General features: G+C 38.9%; 2 protein-coding genes across 5 annotated transcripts in view; one reads left to right on the top strand and one right to left on the bottom strand.

Annotated features, from left to right (window-relative positions):
• The window catches only part of LOC124787898, a 35,948-nt gene extending 26,495 nt beyond the window's left edge, over window positions 1–9,453 (top strand). Inside the window, exons 1-8 of one of the 3 annotated variants that reach the window (XM_047254878.1) lie at window positions 3,817–3,969; window positions 6,169–6,732; window positions 6,999–7,140; window positions 7,332–7,687; window positions 7,823–8,046; window positions 8,207–8,445; window positions 8,529–8,673; window positions 8,758–9,453. In XM_047254878.1, the coding sequence (XP_047110834.1) occupies window positions 6,232–6,732; window positions 6,999–7,140; window positions 7,332–7,687; window positions 7,823–8,046; window positions 8,207–8,445; window positions 8,529–8,673; window positions 8,758–9,049 (1,899 nt within the window). In that variant the 5' untranslated portion in view covers window positions 3,817–3,969; window positions 6,169–6,231 and the 3' untranslated portion in view covers window positions 9,050–9,453. Of the gene's footprint in view, window positions 1–3,816; window positions 3,970–6,168; window positions 6,733–6,998; window positions 7,141–7,331; window positions 7,688–7,822; window positions 8,047–8,206; window positions 8,446–8,528; window positions 8,674–8,757 lie in introns of those variants that run through there. The other 2 variants (XM_047254879.1, XM_047254876.1) reach the window with 2 other exon arrangements.
• The window catches only part of LOC124787897 (E3 ubiquitin-protein ligase Ubr3), a 289,094-nt gene that overhangs the window by 165,000 nt on the left and 105,763 nt on the right, over window positions 1–18,331 (bottom strand). The window lies entirely within an intron of this gene.

The following is an 18,331-nucleotide window of genomic DNA, read 5'->3' as shown; positions in this document are numbered from 1 at the left end:
AAGTTGGGTTTGTTTTTCTTCAAACTATCTTCCAGGAAAGTCCTACGGAAGAAAATCCTACGGTCAGTATTGTTTCGCTTACAGATGTCAGTAAACTCTTTTCGTTGCCGGTTTGCTGATATTGGAGACGAGATAAATTCGAAGCCTTCAGGAACGCGCGGAGACGACGGTGCTACGGGCTCGAAGACTGTGCCGCAGGGGCGACTGGACGACGCGTGCGCGGCAGTTCCCACAGCATCCCTCACATCCTGCTCGCACAATGAGACCGTCCTCGGAGGGGCGGGGGCGTTGGAGGGGAAGGCGCCGAGCCGGCCAGCTTGCCAAACGCAACGGCTTTCGCTGCACGGGCCGATGCAATTTGTCGTTCGAACTGCTAGACGTGTACTAACAGTGCCGGATCTGGGAACCCTAAATGTTTACAGAATCGTAAAAAACGACATTACGCCGCGAACACGGATTGTGTGGTACGGAGACGACTCGTAAAACCTTTTATAGAGTTCTCAAGAAAGTTTCCTGAACATCGAAATTATGTCGCGTCCTTCTTGGTGTCTGCACAAGTACTGTTACCTTCAACAGGAGCAAACAGGTTATTTTCAAAGTTACGAGAAAAGCATACCGTAGAAGTTGTCTTCCTAAATTATTCTTCTTACGAGGAACCGCTCTGAATATTTGTAGACACGAAGTGCCGAGTACCACCTACAGGGCGCAGTTTAAAGAAACTGTCCTAACTCCATGGGAGAGAGCGGAGTGTCTCCCTAGGACCCATAGTCAAAGGAGAACGCAAACAGTGGAAACTAGTGGATTCAAAACCACGGAAAGAGTCGAAGACTCAAACATCAACAGACACGATGATCCTGACAACGCCTAAATTCATTCTGCACAGAACTCAATCACTTATGCTGCTAGTTTGGGCTACAAATTTTGAAGCACGCCGTTTTCTCCTTACGTGGTACCCTGTGACTTATTCCTCTTTCCACGGATGCCAAGCATATCCAGAATGAAGACATTGTGATTTTGGAGTTAGAACGTTTCCTGAACAGCCAAACATCTACAACCGAAGTCTCCGTCAGATTATCCATCGTTGGCCAAAAGTGTCGCATTGAGAGAGAGACTAACACAGTCACGAAGTGTCGTAGTGTCTGCTTGATTTTTTTTTCTAGGTAATGATATTATGGACTAACTCTCGTATTATGTTCATAAATGATACGTACATTACACGTAAACATCTCGGTGCCCACATTCGCTTGAAGAAACAGTAATACTTCTAAACTCTTTAAAAGCCATACGGCTCAGAAGATATCAACCGAAGTTAACAGCCAAACTGTAGCGTTACCATGTTACAAACATTGACAGAAGACTTTCAGAATAATTACCACTGACAATATCAGTTGTGGTGACAACAGCTCTGTTTGCAGACGTTACAAATGTTTGAGATCCCAGTACGTACCATCAATTTCCCCGACCTGGACAAATAATACAGCAACGAAGCGACTGGAATCTGCGACGAACATCTTGCAAAACAAGGCGCTCTGAGCGCTGAAACACGTCAACGTAGCGGGTGATGGGTGGAACAGGCGCACGGTGGAGAGGGGGAGAGAGAGAGGGGGAGAGAGAGAGAGAGAGAGTGGAGGCGGCAAGGAACGTAGGATGGGGGCGCACCGTTAAGCACGCAAGGCAGGCTACAACAGGCAGAGTTGTCCGGGCCGTTTGCCCTCACGTCATTTATCACCTCAGGTGTTCGTCTGGGAAGAGGAGAAAACGTCGTCTAGCAAAACCATAAATGTTCATATGCAAATGGTGCACATAAATAGGTTAGTAGTTATTCCTTTCGGAATTGCCTTTCGTAGCACCCTTGCAATCAATTCTAAATGATTTTGCCAGGAAATACTTTGTTTTTACCACAGGCGGAGGTTGGGAGGGGACGGAGGCGGAGGTCATTATAATCGAAGGAAACGAAACCAAGAAAACTGCTGTTTCGTGGGATGTGATCCTAAGTGAATGAGAAATATGGGCAACAATACTATAAAAAACAATTAGGAAACTGCAATTAAAGTAGATTTTCGACGAAGGCAGTCAAAGATACCAAACACTGATGAAATGAATAATGTGCTAACAAACACAATAAACGCTAGTTATGACGCTTACTCAAATGTCATCGTTGTGTAGGGAGGTTGCTTTCCACGACTACTTTTGTAACTATCTTTGCTGAAATCAACCTCGCTGCAATAGTGGCGGAGGCGCATTAATAATGGACGTGAATGACTCACAGTTTGAACTTAACGGCCACAAAATAACAGCACAATACTGTTTACGTGAAGGTCGTCGTCACCACCCGGTGGTAACCGTTATGAAAGTGACGGACTTTTAACGTATTGACCGACTTTTATCCCTGCGTGACCGTTCGATGACGTTACTGTCCGTATGCAAACTTTTCAATACGCCTTGAATACTTGCAGGTAAATAATTTCGTTGTTTTTAAGTGATGGACGGGATACATGCTTCTCGAAGAAAGAACTCTGAGTGTACTTAGCGGTTCTCGTTTCGCACATCCCGCCTCTTACTGCTGTCAGTATAAATAAAGCTGGTAATAATATGAGTACTGCTGCCCTGATACGAAAGGAACGAGATAGATAGCACTACTACCTAATTGTTGTGGCATATTTGGGCATAACTGTTTTTCGACCTTGCACTGTCTCCTTAAGCTGTGCCAAGTGTCGTAAAAAAATCGGTCAGACGCGCAGTTTACTTTGCACTGTGTCCGTAAGCTGTTCCATGTGTCACAAAAATCGGTCAGATGCCTTTATCTTGCGCTACTCAAAATGAAGGAATGAATAAAAACGTCTGAGGGCGACCACAATTAGTATTACGTATTTATTAGGTGCACAAATTTGAAATACCAGTCCAGTCTTTTGAATAAACTGCTCTTCCATTGTCACTCGGGTTGATCGATTTTGAAGAAACTTTAACGAGGAAACGACGTAATTCAACGTCGAAAACAGTTTCACACTAAAATACTCCAAGACAAGACAGTGCTAAGCAACGTAAGCTTGTGTAGCATATTAATTTGGGATCTGCTAGCGTAACAAGCAACGAGCTATTTTTCAAGACAGGGAGGGATGCACAAGTCTGATTAACTTTCCTTGGTCTGATACACTCAATCAGGCAAAGTTTTTGGTAGTTTTCTACATTTGCTTCGGCAAATCCCCGTCTAGTAACATACCTGCGGTAGAAACACAGTAGCCTCGAGAATACATACAATAAAAAGGAGAACGTTCTTCATAATATAAACACAGGAAAAATGACAAGAAAACATATTCGTCCACTGCTGAATATCAGCCATTCTTCACAATCATTTATAGTCTTCCGAACAAATCCATTGCTTTAAACAGATTTCAGTGGCACTCTGGCGTTATAACAGAAAGAACAATAACTGTCAGCTATGAATTGTACTTGCGAATTCTGTACATATCGAGGCTACTCGAGACACAAAGAAATCTTCTGTGACCTTCCTGAAGGACTGCACACCTAAAACCAGTGTGGCAATAAACACCTGGGCATTAACAGGCAGTTCTTCAGCAAGTTTAAATTATGCAATCAGAGACGGCTTGAAGAGAGCATTTAGGAGGGGGTACAGGATGCAAATTATATGACCGCCGCTTTAAGTTAATAAATTGCCCCCCTTCACTGCAGAACAATTTTCCGAGATGTCCCATGTCTCAGCTGTCAAGGAATTTACTAACCGAGGATGACGTAGGACAGGCGGCCTTGATACGGTACGGAATTCAGTGCACGGTGCGCGCAGTGGCTGCGGAGTGGGGGGGACGGAGAAAGCCCTGAGCTCACCAGTCCCAGCTAACAGCTGCTGCAGACAGAGAGTACGCGTGAACCCGTGGATGTGGTGGGTGTACAGTGGGCTACGCCAGTGCTTCGTACGTCAGCTTTGTGCAGATTCTACTGAGGTGTGCAGCGGTACGTGTGTGCGGGGGCAGGTGCTGTTCAGATGGCGAGCCTAGTGAAACAAAGCCACGCTCCAGAATACACGATTAGATCAATAACGTCGCCGAGTGTTTCTTTTCGGGTGCAGCGCCAAGTAACGAAGTTTCCCGTCAATCTGACGCGCAATAGTCGAACATTCGCTTACATTGTCAATTATTAGATTGGCAACAACGGGTAGAGAGTGCATTCGCGTGGCTATTTAATCCTACCGAAGAACTGGTGATATTCCAGCACAGTGATCGTATTATATAGTGTATTTTTGCCAATCCGTTCTTTTCGCAGATCGATAATACGGGCTACATAAAGCGAAAACATCATTGAAAATCTGCCAACACCCGCGCCGTATTGTTTCTCACCCGTTTGGTTAAACGCTCGCTCGCTCTAAGAGCGTCTTTCAAGTTTAAAACTTTTTTTATAATTAAACGTTCCACTATGCCTGTATGCGGTAGCATTCTGAATGCAATAACTGCATATTAATAGTACACCATCAACCGCATTTAACATAATCCCTCCCCCCCCCCCCCCACACACACACACACACACACACACACAAGAAGGTATGTTGCATGTATAACAACTCACTAAATAATTCTTCAAATAGGTACAGAAACAACTTCAATTATGTGCCAATCATTTTGTATTTTCTCTGTTTTTTCATGCAGATTATTTCCCCTGTTCTATGGAAAGTGATATTCGTAATAATATGCACAAAAGAATTCATCATCAATACCTTCTGTATACTTGTCCAAATGAAAACCCAAGGCACAATCAAGAACAAGTGTCCTGCACTGTACTATCATGACCTTCCACCTGTTGAGCATCATCTTGCATTAATTTAATCAACAATCTATCTGTCAGAGAAACAGTTTCATAACTGAAAAGATGTTATCATTTGATCAAGGACTCATTTGGATATAAACATGAAGCAAATCTAGGTATAACATTAGAAAATGTGACTTGAATTTGGAGATTGCCTGATACTACAGTGTCAACACACAATTCAGTCAACAAAGACTTAAGAAACAACTGAGAAGACTTCTTAGAGTAAAGCTTAGAAAAAACTAAGTAAACCCAACTCAGAAAAAACAAAATAAACCCAACTCAGAAAAAACAAAGTAAACCCAACTCAGAAAAAACAAAGTAAACCCAACTCAGAAAAAACAAAGTAAACCCAACTCAGAAAAAACAAAGTAAACCCAACTCAGAAAAAACAAAGTAAACCCAACTCAGAAAAAACAAAGTAAACCCAACTCAGAAAAAACAAAGTAAACCCAACTCAGAAAAAACAAAGTAAACCCAACTCTGAAAATACACAATAAGTAGGTATGTGCACTGCATTTACAATACAGTGAGGAAAGAGAAGAATGATTTTTGCTTCATTTCTTGCAGGGTCTAATGTTCAATATATATTTATCCAAAGCAATTTTTTTTTATTAAGAAATGCATGCTCACTAGTGAAGTCTTGCATTTCACAAGAGCGATGAAAGTCATCCACCTAAGTTTTTTTCTATCACAAATTACAGAAACACTATATTCAGCCAGTAAAAGTTACATAGCAGCATGCCCCCCCCCCCCCCCCCCCACACACACACACACACATTTTTCTTAGCTTTATGTACAATATAGTATTTACTATACGGCAAAATATATACTGAACAATTTGCTTAATACATAACACAGCTTGCCTGAATTTGCCTTGAAATTTTAGCTACTTATACTAGAAATTGCATTCAATTGGAGCAAAAATAGTTCAGGATAACACGGCAGATCAGTCTGTCGTAACAACAAAGATTTCATGGGAAGAAACACTATTAAAGTCTAACCTATTCAGCTTCTCTTTAGTTGCAGATCTGGGAAACTACTGTTGCCATGGAACTAAATAATTTATACTGTTCAACATGATCTAGTAAGAGTATTATGAAACAGCTGTTGTCTGGAACACAATGTTATGGCCTTTAGCTATTTTTTCTTATGGTAGGCCAAATTGTATTGTTGCCTCCAACAACAAAAACTTGTGAAATACTTATTTATGGTTGGGACATCATTAACAAAGACTGAAGCATACTTACATTAAAATTTCGACTTTTAGTGTGTAATCCCACAGGTTAAAAACATTTGATTTCAACATCAATAATAATAGTTTCACAGAATATAAATTAATTCATATTGCAGGCCTGAAGTTTCTCCAGGAGAGGACACTGCTGTTATGTGAATCTCCTTAGCATATCATACACAATGACTGTATTGTGGCTATGGGTGGTATGCGCTTTGCTGCTGGGCACGTGCAATGCTGACCTCTCTCCTGCATTATCTGCTAGTGACCAACTGCGTTCTGACATTACCTCTCTTGTTACTGACTTGTGGAAAGATGTCAGTGATCCACGATGGGTGGCTATGGCTGATGAAGGACTAGGAGGTGCAGCCAAGGAATTGTTGAGGGCATTCCAAGTTTTAGGAGACAAGCTTGAAGGTGTGTCACCTCATCCCAAAGTGGCCCCAGCTCTCTCTTCGTTATGGGCCTGGGCACGAGCTGAATCAGACATAGTTACAATCGAGGGGCTGTATCGCACATTCCGCCATTATCAGAAGGGTCTTCCTAGGTCTGAAATAACTTGGACAGATATGGCAACAACAGTATTGCATGATCCAACAAGGTCTGTTCCACGGGCTCTCACTAGCCTACACAATATAACTGTTGATACCACAGATGGTGACCTCTTCCAGCAAGCTCTTGAGGTAAGTAGCAGCAACAGAACAGATAATCTTTTTAAGGTTTAGGCAATTCAGTCAAGTTTGTATATTTTCTACAAAATATGTGCAGCAGCTTTTGACAAAATATTGCATAATGGTTCCAGAATCAAATAACTGAAATCTGTCAGGTGGACAGAACAAAACTCATTCTTGTATAGTTCTTAAAATAGTGCTTTGTTATAGCAAGGAGGACTGTTCAATTCCTGCAATGTAATTGCCAAGTTGTTCTAAATGCAATTTGTACATTTCAGGAAATAAATTCAAATACCTGCAGCTTTCAGCAGTCTCCACAATTAGTCATCTACAACTTATACAGCTCTATAACCCTCACAGAACTAAAGGGTTATGCTATGATGCAATTTTCATGGATGCTGCTACGACTTTATGGAAAAGGTAAGAGGGTTATTTCGTTTCTTGAGTAAAAATATTTGCCATCTCAATACTACCAATCAAGTAGAAAAGCAGAATCTGCCTATCCTTATCTCTTTAAAATTAATATAGAACAGAAAATGTCGTCAGGAATATATCAAAAAATCTGCACACACTTTGAGTAAATCTGTTAAATAACTGTTTTCTTATTTAAGGCAACTTCACTCTTGAAGCAGAAATGATGCACAGGACATACAAAGAACGAGCTCTCATGAAGTTGGAAGCAGCAAGAGCTGCCATGAAGTTTGCAAGTCGTCATATGTGGCAGTGTGACCCACATGAGCATGAAGAAGGCAAAACATATGAACGACTTACTCGCTTGCTGCAAGGCCACATCCAAAATGAAGTTGATATGAATTCTGAAAATTCCTGTGGAGAGAACTGTGCATATTACACATATGCTAAGGATCCTGGATGTTTTGATAGTAGAGTGTGCAATCGTATGCCACGATGTGCAGGAAAATTACATGACTGCCGCTACATTGACTCTGACATGTGGATTTGTGAGGCAGTGAGTAACCAAACAGTCACAATACTGGGTTATTTTAATTAACAGAGAGAAAAAAAACAGACAAAAGAAATGCTACCATTATGCCGTAACATCATTTGATTTTGAGCTATAAACAGGTTATCTTATTGATTTCAGGAGAAAAATTCTAGTCGGCGTTATGAAGGAATTCGTTATGAAAATGGGCAGAAACTTGGTCAATATCACAGCTGTCAGAATAAACGTGAATACAAAGTTGACAGCTGGTGGCGATGGATTTTGTGGCACTGTTCTTATTGTTTCTGTCTGTGTGATGAACAAGGACCCAATTCTGATCGCTTTTTTAACCTACGACCTGTTGTTGCAGACACAAATAACAACATGTAAGGGCTTTTTTCTTTATTTTCTAATTTTGTGACATGTATTTATGTGAGAAAGGATATTGTAATTATTTTAACACATTTCATTGTGTGGAGTAATTTTCCTTCTAGCTTTTGTCTTGACAGTGAAGTTATTCAGTCTAAGAATTTCTTTTTGTTTCAGGGTAATTACAGGAATGCGCTTCACCAAAGTAAAACGTGTCATTCATCTGCAAATAAGAGAAGGGCAGCTTGAACCATTTGGAGGGATAAATGCTTCATCCATAAGATGGCGACCAGTGGATAATTACAGCATAACAGATCCAAAGGTGGAAAATGGAAAAGACTATAAGACACTTAGCTGGGAACAGAGAGCTATTGACTTAGACGATCTTGAAGCACCACCAGGTCACGTGCTAACAGGTAATTTGAAAGGAAATATCCTTATTTTGGAGTGGGTTTATCCCAATAAACTGCAGGACAAAAAAAATCACACACTGTTTCAGGTGTCAGGTTCCGTCCAGTTGGAACACATCTTAATCTGGAGATAATGGTTTCCCCATTCAACTTCACATCTGGAAATCTCATTAAACCACAAGAACAAGCAATGTGGATTGGCAATGACAATACAGATGCATCAGATAAGCCAAGGTAACAATGCTGAATTAGAAATGTAATTTTACTGAATTATTTGTGTATGGGTAACCTCCACTGACTCACTTTTTTTCCCTAAAGGACACAGCTGGAGCTCCCCAATGCAGATGTTCCAGTAAAATCACCTACAGGATCTGTTCCAGATTCCCACACGGACCAGTTTCTTTTGTTTGACCACTCAGATTTAAGCAACGATGCTGCTCAAACAACAATACCATTTCTTGATGCTCAGCTAATAGAGCCACAACCACCTGCTCTTCTTGCTGGAGCAGGAATTTATCATAAAGGGTCAGTTGGTTATGGTGGATTTGTAGCAGCCAAACTCATAACCTACGATTACAGCAAACACATGAAGGTTCAATTTCCAGATTAATGAAAAGACTGATACAAATGACGTGATTGAAGTGATTCACTCTCCAAAGTGAATAGTCTCAACAAGACAGTCCTGTGAAATGTGCAAAAAGTGCTTTGTGCAGAAAGTGTTTAGTGAAATATATTTGTGTAATCTGACCCTTCAGTGGCTGGCCCCTTATAGGTTAAGTAAGCACTGATGAAATGTAATATACTGAGACATTTAGCAATAAAAGTTACCTGTAAAGATTTTAAAATGAGATTCGTGGAATCTGTGAGTGATAGACATTAATCAATGCAAATGATTCCAGGTGGGCATATACGAACATTCTTCCTATCTGATCTCTTGCATTATCTTTTAGTGTCACCAATTCTGACTTTTGTATGTCTTTCAGAGAGTAAATACAGTTTTCATAAAAATTTTCATCACTGCTTTTGTTTGCTTATTTCCTCTTACTTTATATAGTGGAGATGTCTGACAATTTTAAGGCTGAGTATTTGGTACAATGAATTTGTAATACTGGTTTTGGGTGGTGATGGAATGTGGGAGATTCTTAGTTTACGATAACATACATATATAGTTATAAAAATCTGCTACTACAAGTTAGCTTCTTTTACTTTGGAACTCCAGATACCAATTATAAACTACTTGCCTGAAGGAAATTTATATTGTGACAGATTGGGCAACTGTGACACTTTCATAACTTCCACCAATGCAGACTTCTGTCCACTTTAAACATTATTGATCTCCTCTCCATTTACCAATTATTTCCATCGTTATCTTACGTACTTCATACCACACTATCAACAGCCCTATCATTATTTTTCTACTTGGAGGAATTGTGCTGTATTCATTTTGATATCTTCAAAGTTTGAGAAAATAACTTTTTAATGGGGATGGGGGCATTTCAAATTTATTTGCATAAGCAACTTAAAAAAAAAAAAAAAAGCACGACAGATTACTTAACTGAATCTAAGTCTAGTCTTCTCGTGATTTAACAATCAAAGATTAACACAAAATTTGGGATAACGAGAAGGGCAATCAACCTATCACATACCTAAAAAGAACTGACGACTCAATGATGTTTAAATATAATGCAGTCTACAAAAGATTTAAAGCACACTTATTCCACCTGGCATTAAAAAAGAAAATTATGGGAAGTGTTGTTACATTGATTCGATTTAATATTAAATTCTGCATGTTAATTAAATCCATGTTAAGGACAATATCATGGACTGTGGGATGAGTCCAATTGTACGTTAAGAAATAAATCTTGTGGAGTGTAGAGCACTGACAGTTGTAAAATTGCTACATACAATTTGTGCTCATGGAGGCTAAAATTAGCAGTAAAGATGCTGTTTTTGAGAGGGGAAATTTTCTGCGGTACTATATAACTGCTTAGAGAACCTCTTCACAACAAATTTTGTTACTTGGCATTTTGATAAACGAAATTTTCCATTTTTAAATCTGGATAGTAAGACAATCTCCAATAGCACTTATATCACACAACTGGGGATGTGTAATTATAACACTTGCTGTGCTGGGCACTACCCAACCTGCAACTGACTGTCAGATGGAAGGTGAGAACATAGCTGATGCCAAGGCAAATGAGATGGTGGAGTGAGGGGCCCATCCTCATTAAAAATGCATTGGGTGCCAAAAAAGCCTTCAATAGCTCACCTGAAGATGTATTGCAGGTGCCCAGATGATATAAATGTGTGGCAGAAAATAACCAGCTGCACTCGCAAAACATTATTTGCCATCATATGTATGTTATATAACACTACTGAGAAAAAATTAATGGTGATGAGTTTTATTATTCTAGGTGAATGCTGGCTTGTCAGATTCTAACAAAATTAGTTTCTCAGCACAACAGACTTAGGTTGACTGACTGGTATGTGTCAAAGTGTGGCTTTATGGCGTTTGCTCGTCACAAATATCTTTTAAAAACTACTGAATCAGTGAAGGGTGGATCACAAAGTGACTAGTAACACATCCTGATAGTGTAGGTAAGACTAATATATATGCTTCAATGAATTGGAGGCCATGGCAGATAGAAAAGAATTCAGATTAGGCCCACATAAACTTTTTGGGTCACCTGCAAGTGTCTACTGACAAGAAGAGGACCCAGCAGGGGAATCAACTTTTTTAAATCTTCTATACGATGATATAGGTTAAGGTCTCAGGTATCACTCCCTGCAGCCATTCAACACGGTGGGGCCCTCATTTGTGGGTAATCTATGAAAAAATATTTTGGAATTTTGCATTATGTTCTACAGCTGTGAGAAACTTATATTCAGCTGATCAGTTACACAGCATAATGATTACGGTTTTGGCGTCCCACGCAAAAGGCTGTCAGTTCGAAACTCATCTGGTGCTACTTAAATTTTTATTTTATGTCTTTATCAAAATGACTTTGGTCATTATTTTTATCCATTTAATTAGGTTGAATGTATTTTTTTTTTTTAAATTTCTATTCCTCTATCATATTATTTTCATCACTGTGTTATCTTTTTTCCAATTAATCACATTTTTTCTTGGTATCATACTTTGTCCACTTTGAATGTTAATTTAATTCTTTCTCATTTGTCTATCACAATATTTAAATATTTGAAACTACTGGTGTATTGATTAAAAAACAAAATACTAAATAATCTATTTTTATTGACTGTGCAATTGTGTCAAAAATGTATTTTTCCTTGCAATATGTACTCTTTTTGGATGGTAATCATCAAAGAAACAGCAAAAACAAATTCCTGTTGCACTGTGGACAAAGTAACGTAGATGAAGACTTAAATGAGAGAAGAGATTAAAATAAAATGAAATTCAAGCAAAATGAGGAATGGAAAGAGCGAATGAAGTAACTTTGACAAAAATATAGGATGATAAAACAATAGAAATTTAAAAAAGTTAATAAAAAAATAATTCGAACACAGGAACAAAGATTCCAAGTGGGAAAAAATACTAGAAACAAAAATAAGAGCAATTTAAAAAGTAAATACGGTGATTAAAATGTGTGGCAAAGCTATCGATATAAAAAAATTACATTTATGCCAATTAACTGAATAAAGATAATGACCAAAGTCTTTTCGATAAATACTTAAAAATAAAAATTTAGATAACACCTGATGAATTTCAAACCGACACCCTTTCGCATGGGAGGCCAAAATCATAACCATTATGCTGTGGAACCAATCTGCTGACTATTACTCTTTCGCAGCTGTAGATCATCATGCAAAATTTCATTTTCTTTTTTCCCTCTCTTCCAATTACTCACAAATTAGGGCTCACCAGGGTCAATGGCTACAGGGTGTGGTCCCTGGGACCTTAACCTACATCACTAGATAGATTTCAAATAGTCGATTCCACCACTGGTGACCCCTCCCTCCGAGACCACCTGCGAAATCACATGTATGGCAATCCATAGGAAAATGTTAAGTAGACCTACTTACAGTGTATGATTTGTTAATGACATCAGGGCAGCAATGTATACATGTGACAGAAATTACTGTAGTAGTCACTAAGTGGCAACTGATGCCTATTTCACCAGTTAGATCATCTGCTTTCTTTTATCTGGCACCGGATAAATCTTAGCTTCCACATGTAGGCTATACGTTTCAAGTACTGCTACATGACTTTTTCTGAACTGAACGGCTGTAATGGGGTCCATTTAACCTTGTGAGTTCACATTAACAGCTGAGACAGACATATGGTGAATTCATACCATCCGTAGTGTTGTCTTATGGTACCTTTAAAATTTTAGGAAGGAGCCAGTGTTGTTACTCATTGCAAGCTTACTTAGATCAGATCCGGGACTTGCCTGCAATCACTGTTACAGACAATTACACATGGAATTTTATTTCATAATGCCTTTATCTCCCTATCTAAACTCTCACTGTTGTTCATCCTCTACTACCTTCCTCCACCATTCTATCACATTCAGTACTTTATCTGGAACATTCTAAACTCACACACACACACACACACACACACACACACACACACACACACACACACACACACACTCACACTGCTCCCCCCCCCCTCTCTCTCTCTCTCTCTCTCTCTCTCTCTCTCTCTCTCTCTGTGTGTGTGTGTGTGTGTGTGTGTGTGTGTGTGTGTGTGTGTGTGTGGTGTGGTCTTTTTCCCTACTTCAGAAGAATGTATAGCAGCAGTCTTTTTGTTGTGCCCGTTTGTTATCCAATGTCTCCTCTATATAGTGAGTAGCAATCTATCCTTTGCATAACATTTTAGTCAGTCTATTATTCATTCAACTTTTTGCCTCACTATTTCTACACTTTCACATGTCTAGTAATTTTACATGCGAGCATTTCAGGTTAGGCTTTACCATGACTTATTGATATCGAATGAAACAACAAGTTTACTGTTACCAGTCACTGTTTACATCCACAATCATTTTGATAGTTTAAACCTCCATCATCAGATGGGTTTATATGTGTTAGTGCAACGTGTTTTTTGTGTTATGACTTTTGGGTAACCTGTGGCACCGTCTAGAGGAGTTAGTTGGTTAGTTAGTTAGGTTAGTGTTTACCGTATTTACTCGAATCTAAGCCGCACCTGAAAAATTAGACTCGAAATCAAGAAAAAAAAATTTTCCCGAATTTAAGCCGCACCTGAAATTTGAGACTCGAAATTCAAGGGGAGAGAAAAGTTTTAGGCTGCACCTCCAAATCGAAACAAAGTTGGTCCATTGTAATATGAGACAATTTAGGTCGAATGAATGACGATACAGCTACAGTAGGCTCGAGTCGTAAGCTTAGCAGTTAAGCTTTACTAGGTAGCCATTGCTATGCGTCACGCGCTCCGTCCGTATATATACGGGTACCTTTCCTTTTTCACGTCCTTCGTCTGGTTTGAATTAATTGCTTATTTTGCTTTGATCTGGCAAGTGCCGTTCTGTTTGTTATAGGTGTTTACGTCACTCTAAGCTGAAAATGCATTACTGTACTGTGTCATGAATTGTTTGACGCATTCTGATAATGAGTGTTTACGGCCTGTCCCTGCTCGCGGCATGGCTTGTTTTCGTGCGCGCTACCGTCGCTTACAATTAAAAAAGAGAGGAATTGTTTCATTAGCAAAACAATGGCAAGAGACTGCTATATGTTGTTACTTACACTGCTGCTTTCTTTGATAATGATCAACAAGAACCAAATAATATATTGCTTTTGATAGACGTTCTGAACGAGAGTTTAGCGAAAATTTTTCTCCGTTTGAAAATCTTTGCAGGCGCCTCTTTAGTACATTACATTCTGCACAGAAATTAGTCATCTTAGATTTAAAAATCTAGTCAATTGTCGTGCTTCATTTCTGCCTGTATCACTATTAGGCATATTCGTATTATTCTTATGGCGAAGAGAATACTGTATGTGATTCACAATTCATAAAAAGTTCCTATTAGCAACCATCTCTTCTCACAGGTAGGAATAAATTCAGAACGTAGTGTTGGCCATATTCACAAACATCCCAAACAGTCTTGCCAGTCGGATTTTCGTACTACATTGAAATGCTGCTACATTCGAAGATGAACAATACGGAATTTGTATTTACTTCGTTGGATAATGTATAAAATGCAGTGGTCGAAACTCGGGGCGGAGAAGAAGGCTTGTCTTCCACCCTTTTTTTTTTTAAATTTATTTACTGACGCAGAGATTTTGGTGCTAGTATTTATCCTTGTGCCTGCAAAGCATGCCTATGCAGCGCTACATATATTCGACGGCAGAAGTCATTTGTGGCGGCACCTACCAACATTTTTCAGAACTTCCGCTTACTTTGCACCCGATTCTAAGTCGCAGGCGGTTTTTTGGATTACAAAAACCGGAAAAAAAGTGCGGCTTAGATTCGAGTAAATACGGTAACGTCCCGTCGATAACGAGGTCATTAGAGACGGAGCGCAAGATCGGGTTAGGGAAGGATTGGGAAGGAAATCGGCCGTGCCCTTTCAAAGGAACCATCCCGGCATTTGCCTGAAACGATTTAGGGAAATCACGGAAAACCTAAATCAGGATGGCTGGAGACGGGATTGAACCGTCGTCCTCCCGAATGCGAGTCCAGTGTGTTACCACTGCGCCACCCCGCTCGGTCCGTCTAGAGGAGGAGCAAAACACTATTTCGGAACATGGTTTTGGGGAGGTTTTTAACTGAAAATTAAACGTACATTTCACATTTAGATACACATTTAGTTTTAGACAAAAACCTCCTCCAATGCGAGTCCAGTGTGTTACCACTGCGCCACCCCGCTCGGTCCGTCTAGAGGAGGAGCAAAACACTATTTCGGAACATGGTTTTGGGGAGGTTTTTAACTGAAAATTAAATGTACATTTCACATTTAGATACACATTTAGTTTTAGACAAAAACCTCCTCCAAATCATGTTATGAAAATGTGGTTTGTTCCTCCGCTAAACTGGACCAAAGGTTACCCCAAAGTCTTAACACTAAAGACACATTGTACTAACCTGTATAAATTCACCTGCTGATGGAGGTTTAAATCTTCAAAATGCATTGTGCATGTAAGTAAACAGTGACTGGTAACAGTAAACTTGTTCATTTGATGTCTACTAATATTTACATACAACCAGTTATTATTATTATACTCAATTTTTTAAATTTTTTCTGACACTTGAAAAGTGTTGTCTAGACATCCTATTCATCTCCTAATATTAAAACCTTTTTTTAAATGTTCAATTATTAAGAATCTGTTAGCAATAAATTACACATATTATTAGTGATGTAAATATTATTCTAGTTATTTTTCATTGCGGTCTTTTCCCCACTGTCTTCCTCTTAACCTGGTTTCTTGGAGACCTAATATAAAGTTGAACTGTGATGATTGCACTTGACTCCAGTCAATGAAGTTCAGAACTCAAATATCAACCTGCCAAAGTGATTATACTCAACACCAAAAAAATTCTTGAGGAAATGGGCTTTTGAAGTTTCTCGAGTTCCTTTAATATGCAAAAGTAAGGTCACCTTTTACGATGGGCCATGTGCCTTTGTTGTAGAATGCTCACCCGTCACGTGGGTGGCTGGGGTTAGATTCCTGGCCAAGGGAAATTTTTTCACAAAAGTTCATGTTCCGTGAGCATTTCCATGAAGTGTAAAATACAAAGAGTGGAGAAAAATTAATTAGCACTTTTTTAAAGTCAAACCCTCTTTATTGTCAAACTTTTATAAAAGATCAGTAATTCCAAGTTCACATTTGCAGTAAAAACTGGATTTTTGTGTGTGACATGTAGTTAGAAATAAACAGGCACTTCTCATAAAAATGAGTTGTATTTGTTAACTAGGATACATCTGATGAATTTTATATTTAAATGACATAGATATTTGAACCATCCATCTAGCGATTACCAGTCCCAAGTGCCCCTTTTTTTCCCCTCCATTTTTACATTTTTTATGCTCGTAGAGCAGGTATCTTTGTTTAAAAATTTACCACAGCCAGCAATCAAAACTATGCCTTCAACATGGCAGGTGATCATTCTACGACAGAAACATGTTGCCTGTCAAAAGAAATACCTTACTTCAGGGTATTAAAGATGCTCAAACAATTTCAAAGACAACTTTTTCGAGAATTTTTGAGACCTGCATTGAACTACTTTTGAGAGATTGCTATTTGAGTTCTGTGCTCCATGCACTATGTTTCTAGGAAATTCATGAGCATGGTAGCAACCACAGTTAACAATAGGTAATGAAAGAAGATATGTTTTTAGACAGTCTCTGACTCAGGCTGCAAAGAAAGAAGAAATGAACGGGAATAGTAGATGACAAAAAAATCTTAAGATAGGAGAGCGTGTCCAGCACGAGATAAAAATAAGACAAACTCGTATGTGTCACAGAAGTAGGATATGCAAATGAAAGGCAAGTCATGAGGTGACGTGTTATATCTAAGACAAAATAATATGGTACCGCAGGGTGTATACGTAGACAAGGAAAAATAATTCCAGGATTTCCCGGTTGAAAATACATTTTCTCCCAGGTGAAAATACACTTTTTCTGTGTTAAGTGACAGTATATTTTTTCTCGGGACTGTAAAACTTATCAATCCTTTGAATGGTTATGGTTTTATATACAGGTGTAGAATTTCCCAGCACTTGCTGCACATCTATGTGCAGCAACATGTACACAGCATATTTTCGTATTACGAAAGTATAAATTCAAATTCCACCAGACACCACATGTTACTTTCTGAAGCATTGAAATCAAGATTGTGATGCACTTTTGTAAGCCAGCCATAGCTCATGTCGCGTAATCCCACCAGCCGATGACAGCGGATATTAAGAGCATAGGGCATGTGATGCAGTCAGCCAATAGCAACATCACTGTTAAGTAGCCGAACACACAAATAGGAAAAGTTAATACTTTAAATTTATATACATTGTATTGCTACAAGGGTAAAAAGGCTTTTACATGTAATATTGGTCTCCGAGATTAATAAGCTGCAAAAGAAGCTGAGCTTCCACATACAATGTTGATCTTTTTTGCACGTGTTACAGTTTAAAATACATCACACAAATGTGCCAGTAAAATTTTTACCAAGGACATAAATGTCTGATCTTGGGGGCTCAAAATTCTTCTAAATGGTCGTCCTCAAAGAGTTGATTTTTAAATGAGAGTGAACTGTTCAGTGATTTAAGAAATTCATCGTACAGTGTCGCACATAGTTCATCTTACATAAAAGGAAATTTACTTTGAAAGTAACACTTTTCAACCAACCATTCGCAATATTTTCCTACGATCTGGTAGAAATAGGTTCGTTTCAGGAGTTGCCAGAGAGTGCCGAACACAGGCATCACCGCGCTTGTGCAGCTATGATGGCACAGGAAGCCGTACGTTCTTAAAGGTAAAACATTAAAAGATCTTTCATTATGTCAGAAAGGGAACAAGACACTAGAGGATATTCGAAGAATATCGGAATTTCGTGAACCATACTAAAGTGCATAATTCGGCTTAAAGTGCACATTCGTATGTCCAGATTCAGATGTAAATTTTCTTGAGAAAAACCAGTACTGTTTGATCTCGTGTTTGGTTCTTAATTATGACACAATGCCATGTGTGGTAGAAGATGAAAACATGCTCGAAATGCAGTGAACTGTTGAAACTAGCCAACAGTGTGGAACTAAACACTGTTTCAAATAAATTGACTGCCTCAGCGTAATGTTAAACATTAGTAAAAGCCAAAATTTCTTTGGCAGACCGACAAAAATTACTTCATTGCTCTGCAAGGCAGTTAATGCTTGACTGTCAGAACGGTGGAAATAAAATAAAATCTGAAACTAACAACATAT

The sequence above is a fragment of the Schistocerca piceifrons genome, chromosome 3 (genome assembly GCF_021461385.2).
Source record: "Schistocerca piceifrons isolate TAMUIC-IGC-003096 chromosome 3, iqSchPice1.1, whole genome shotgun sequence".
Classification (NCBI taxonomy): Eukaryota; Metazoa; Arthropoda; class Insecta; order Orthoptera; family Acrididae; genus Schistocerca; species Schistocerca piceifrons.
Note: the sequence above shows the minus strand (reverse complement) of the source record. Positions and strands in the feature narration are given on the sequence as shown.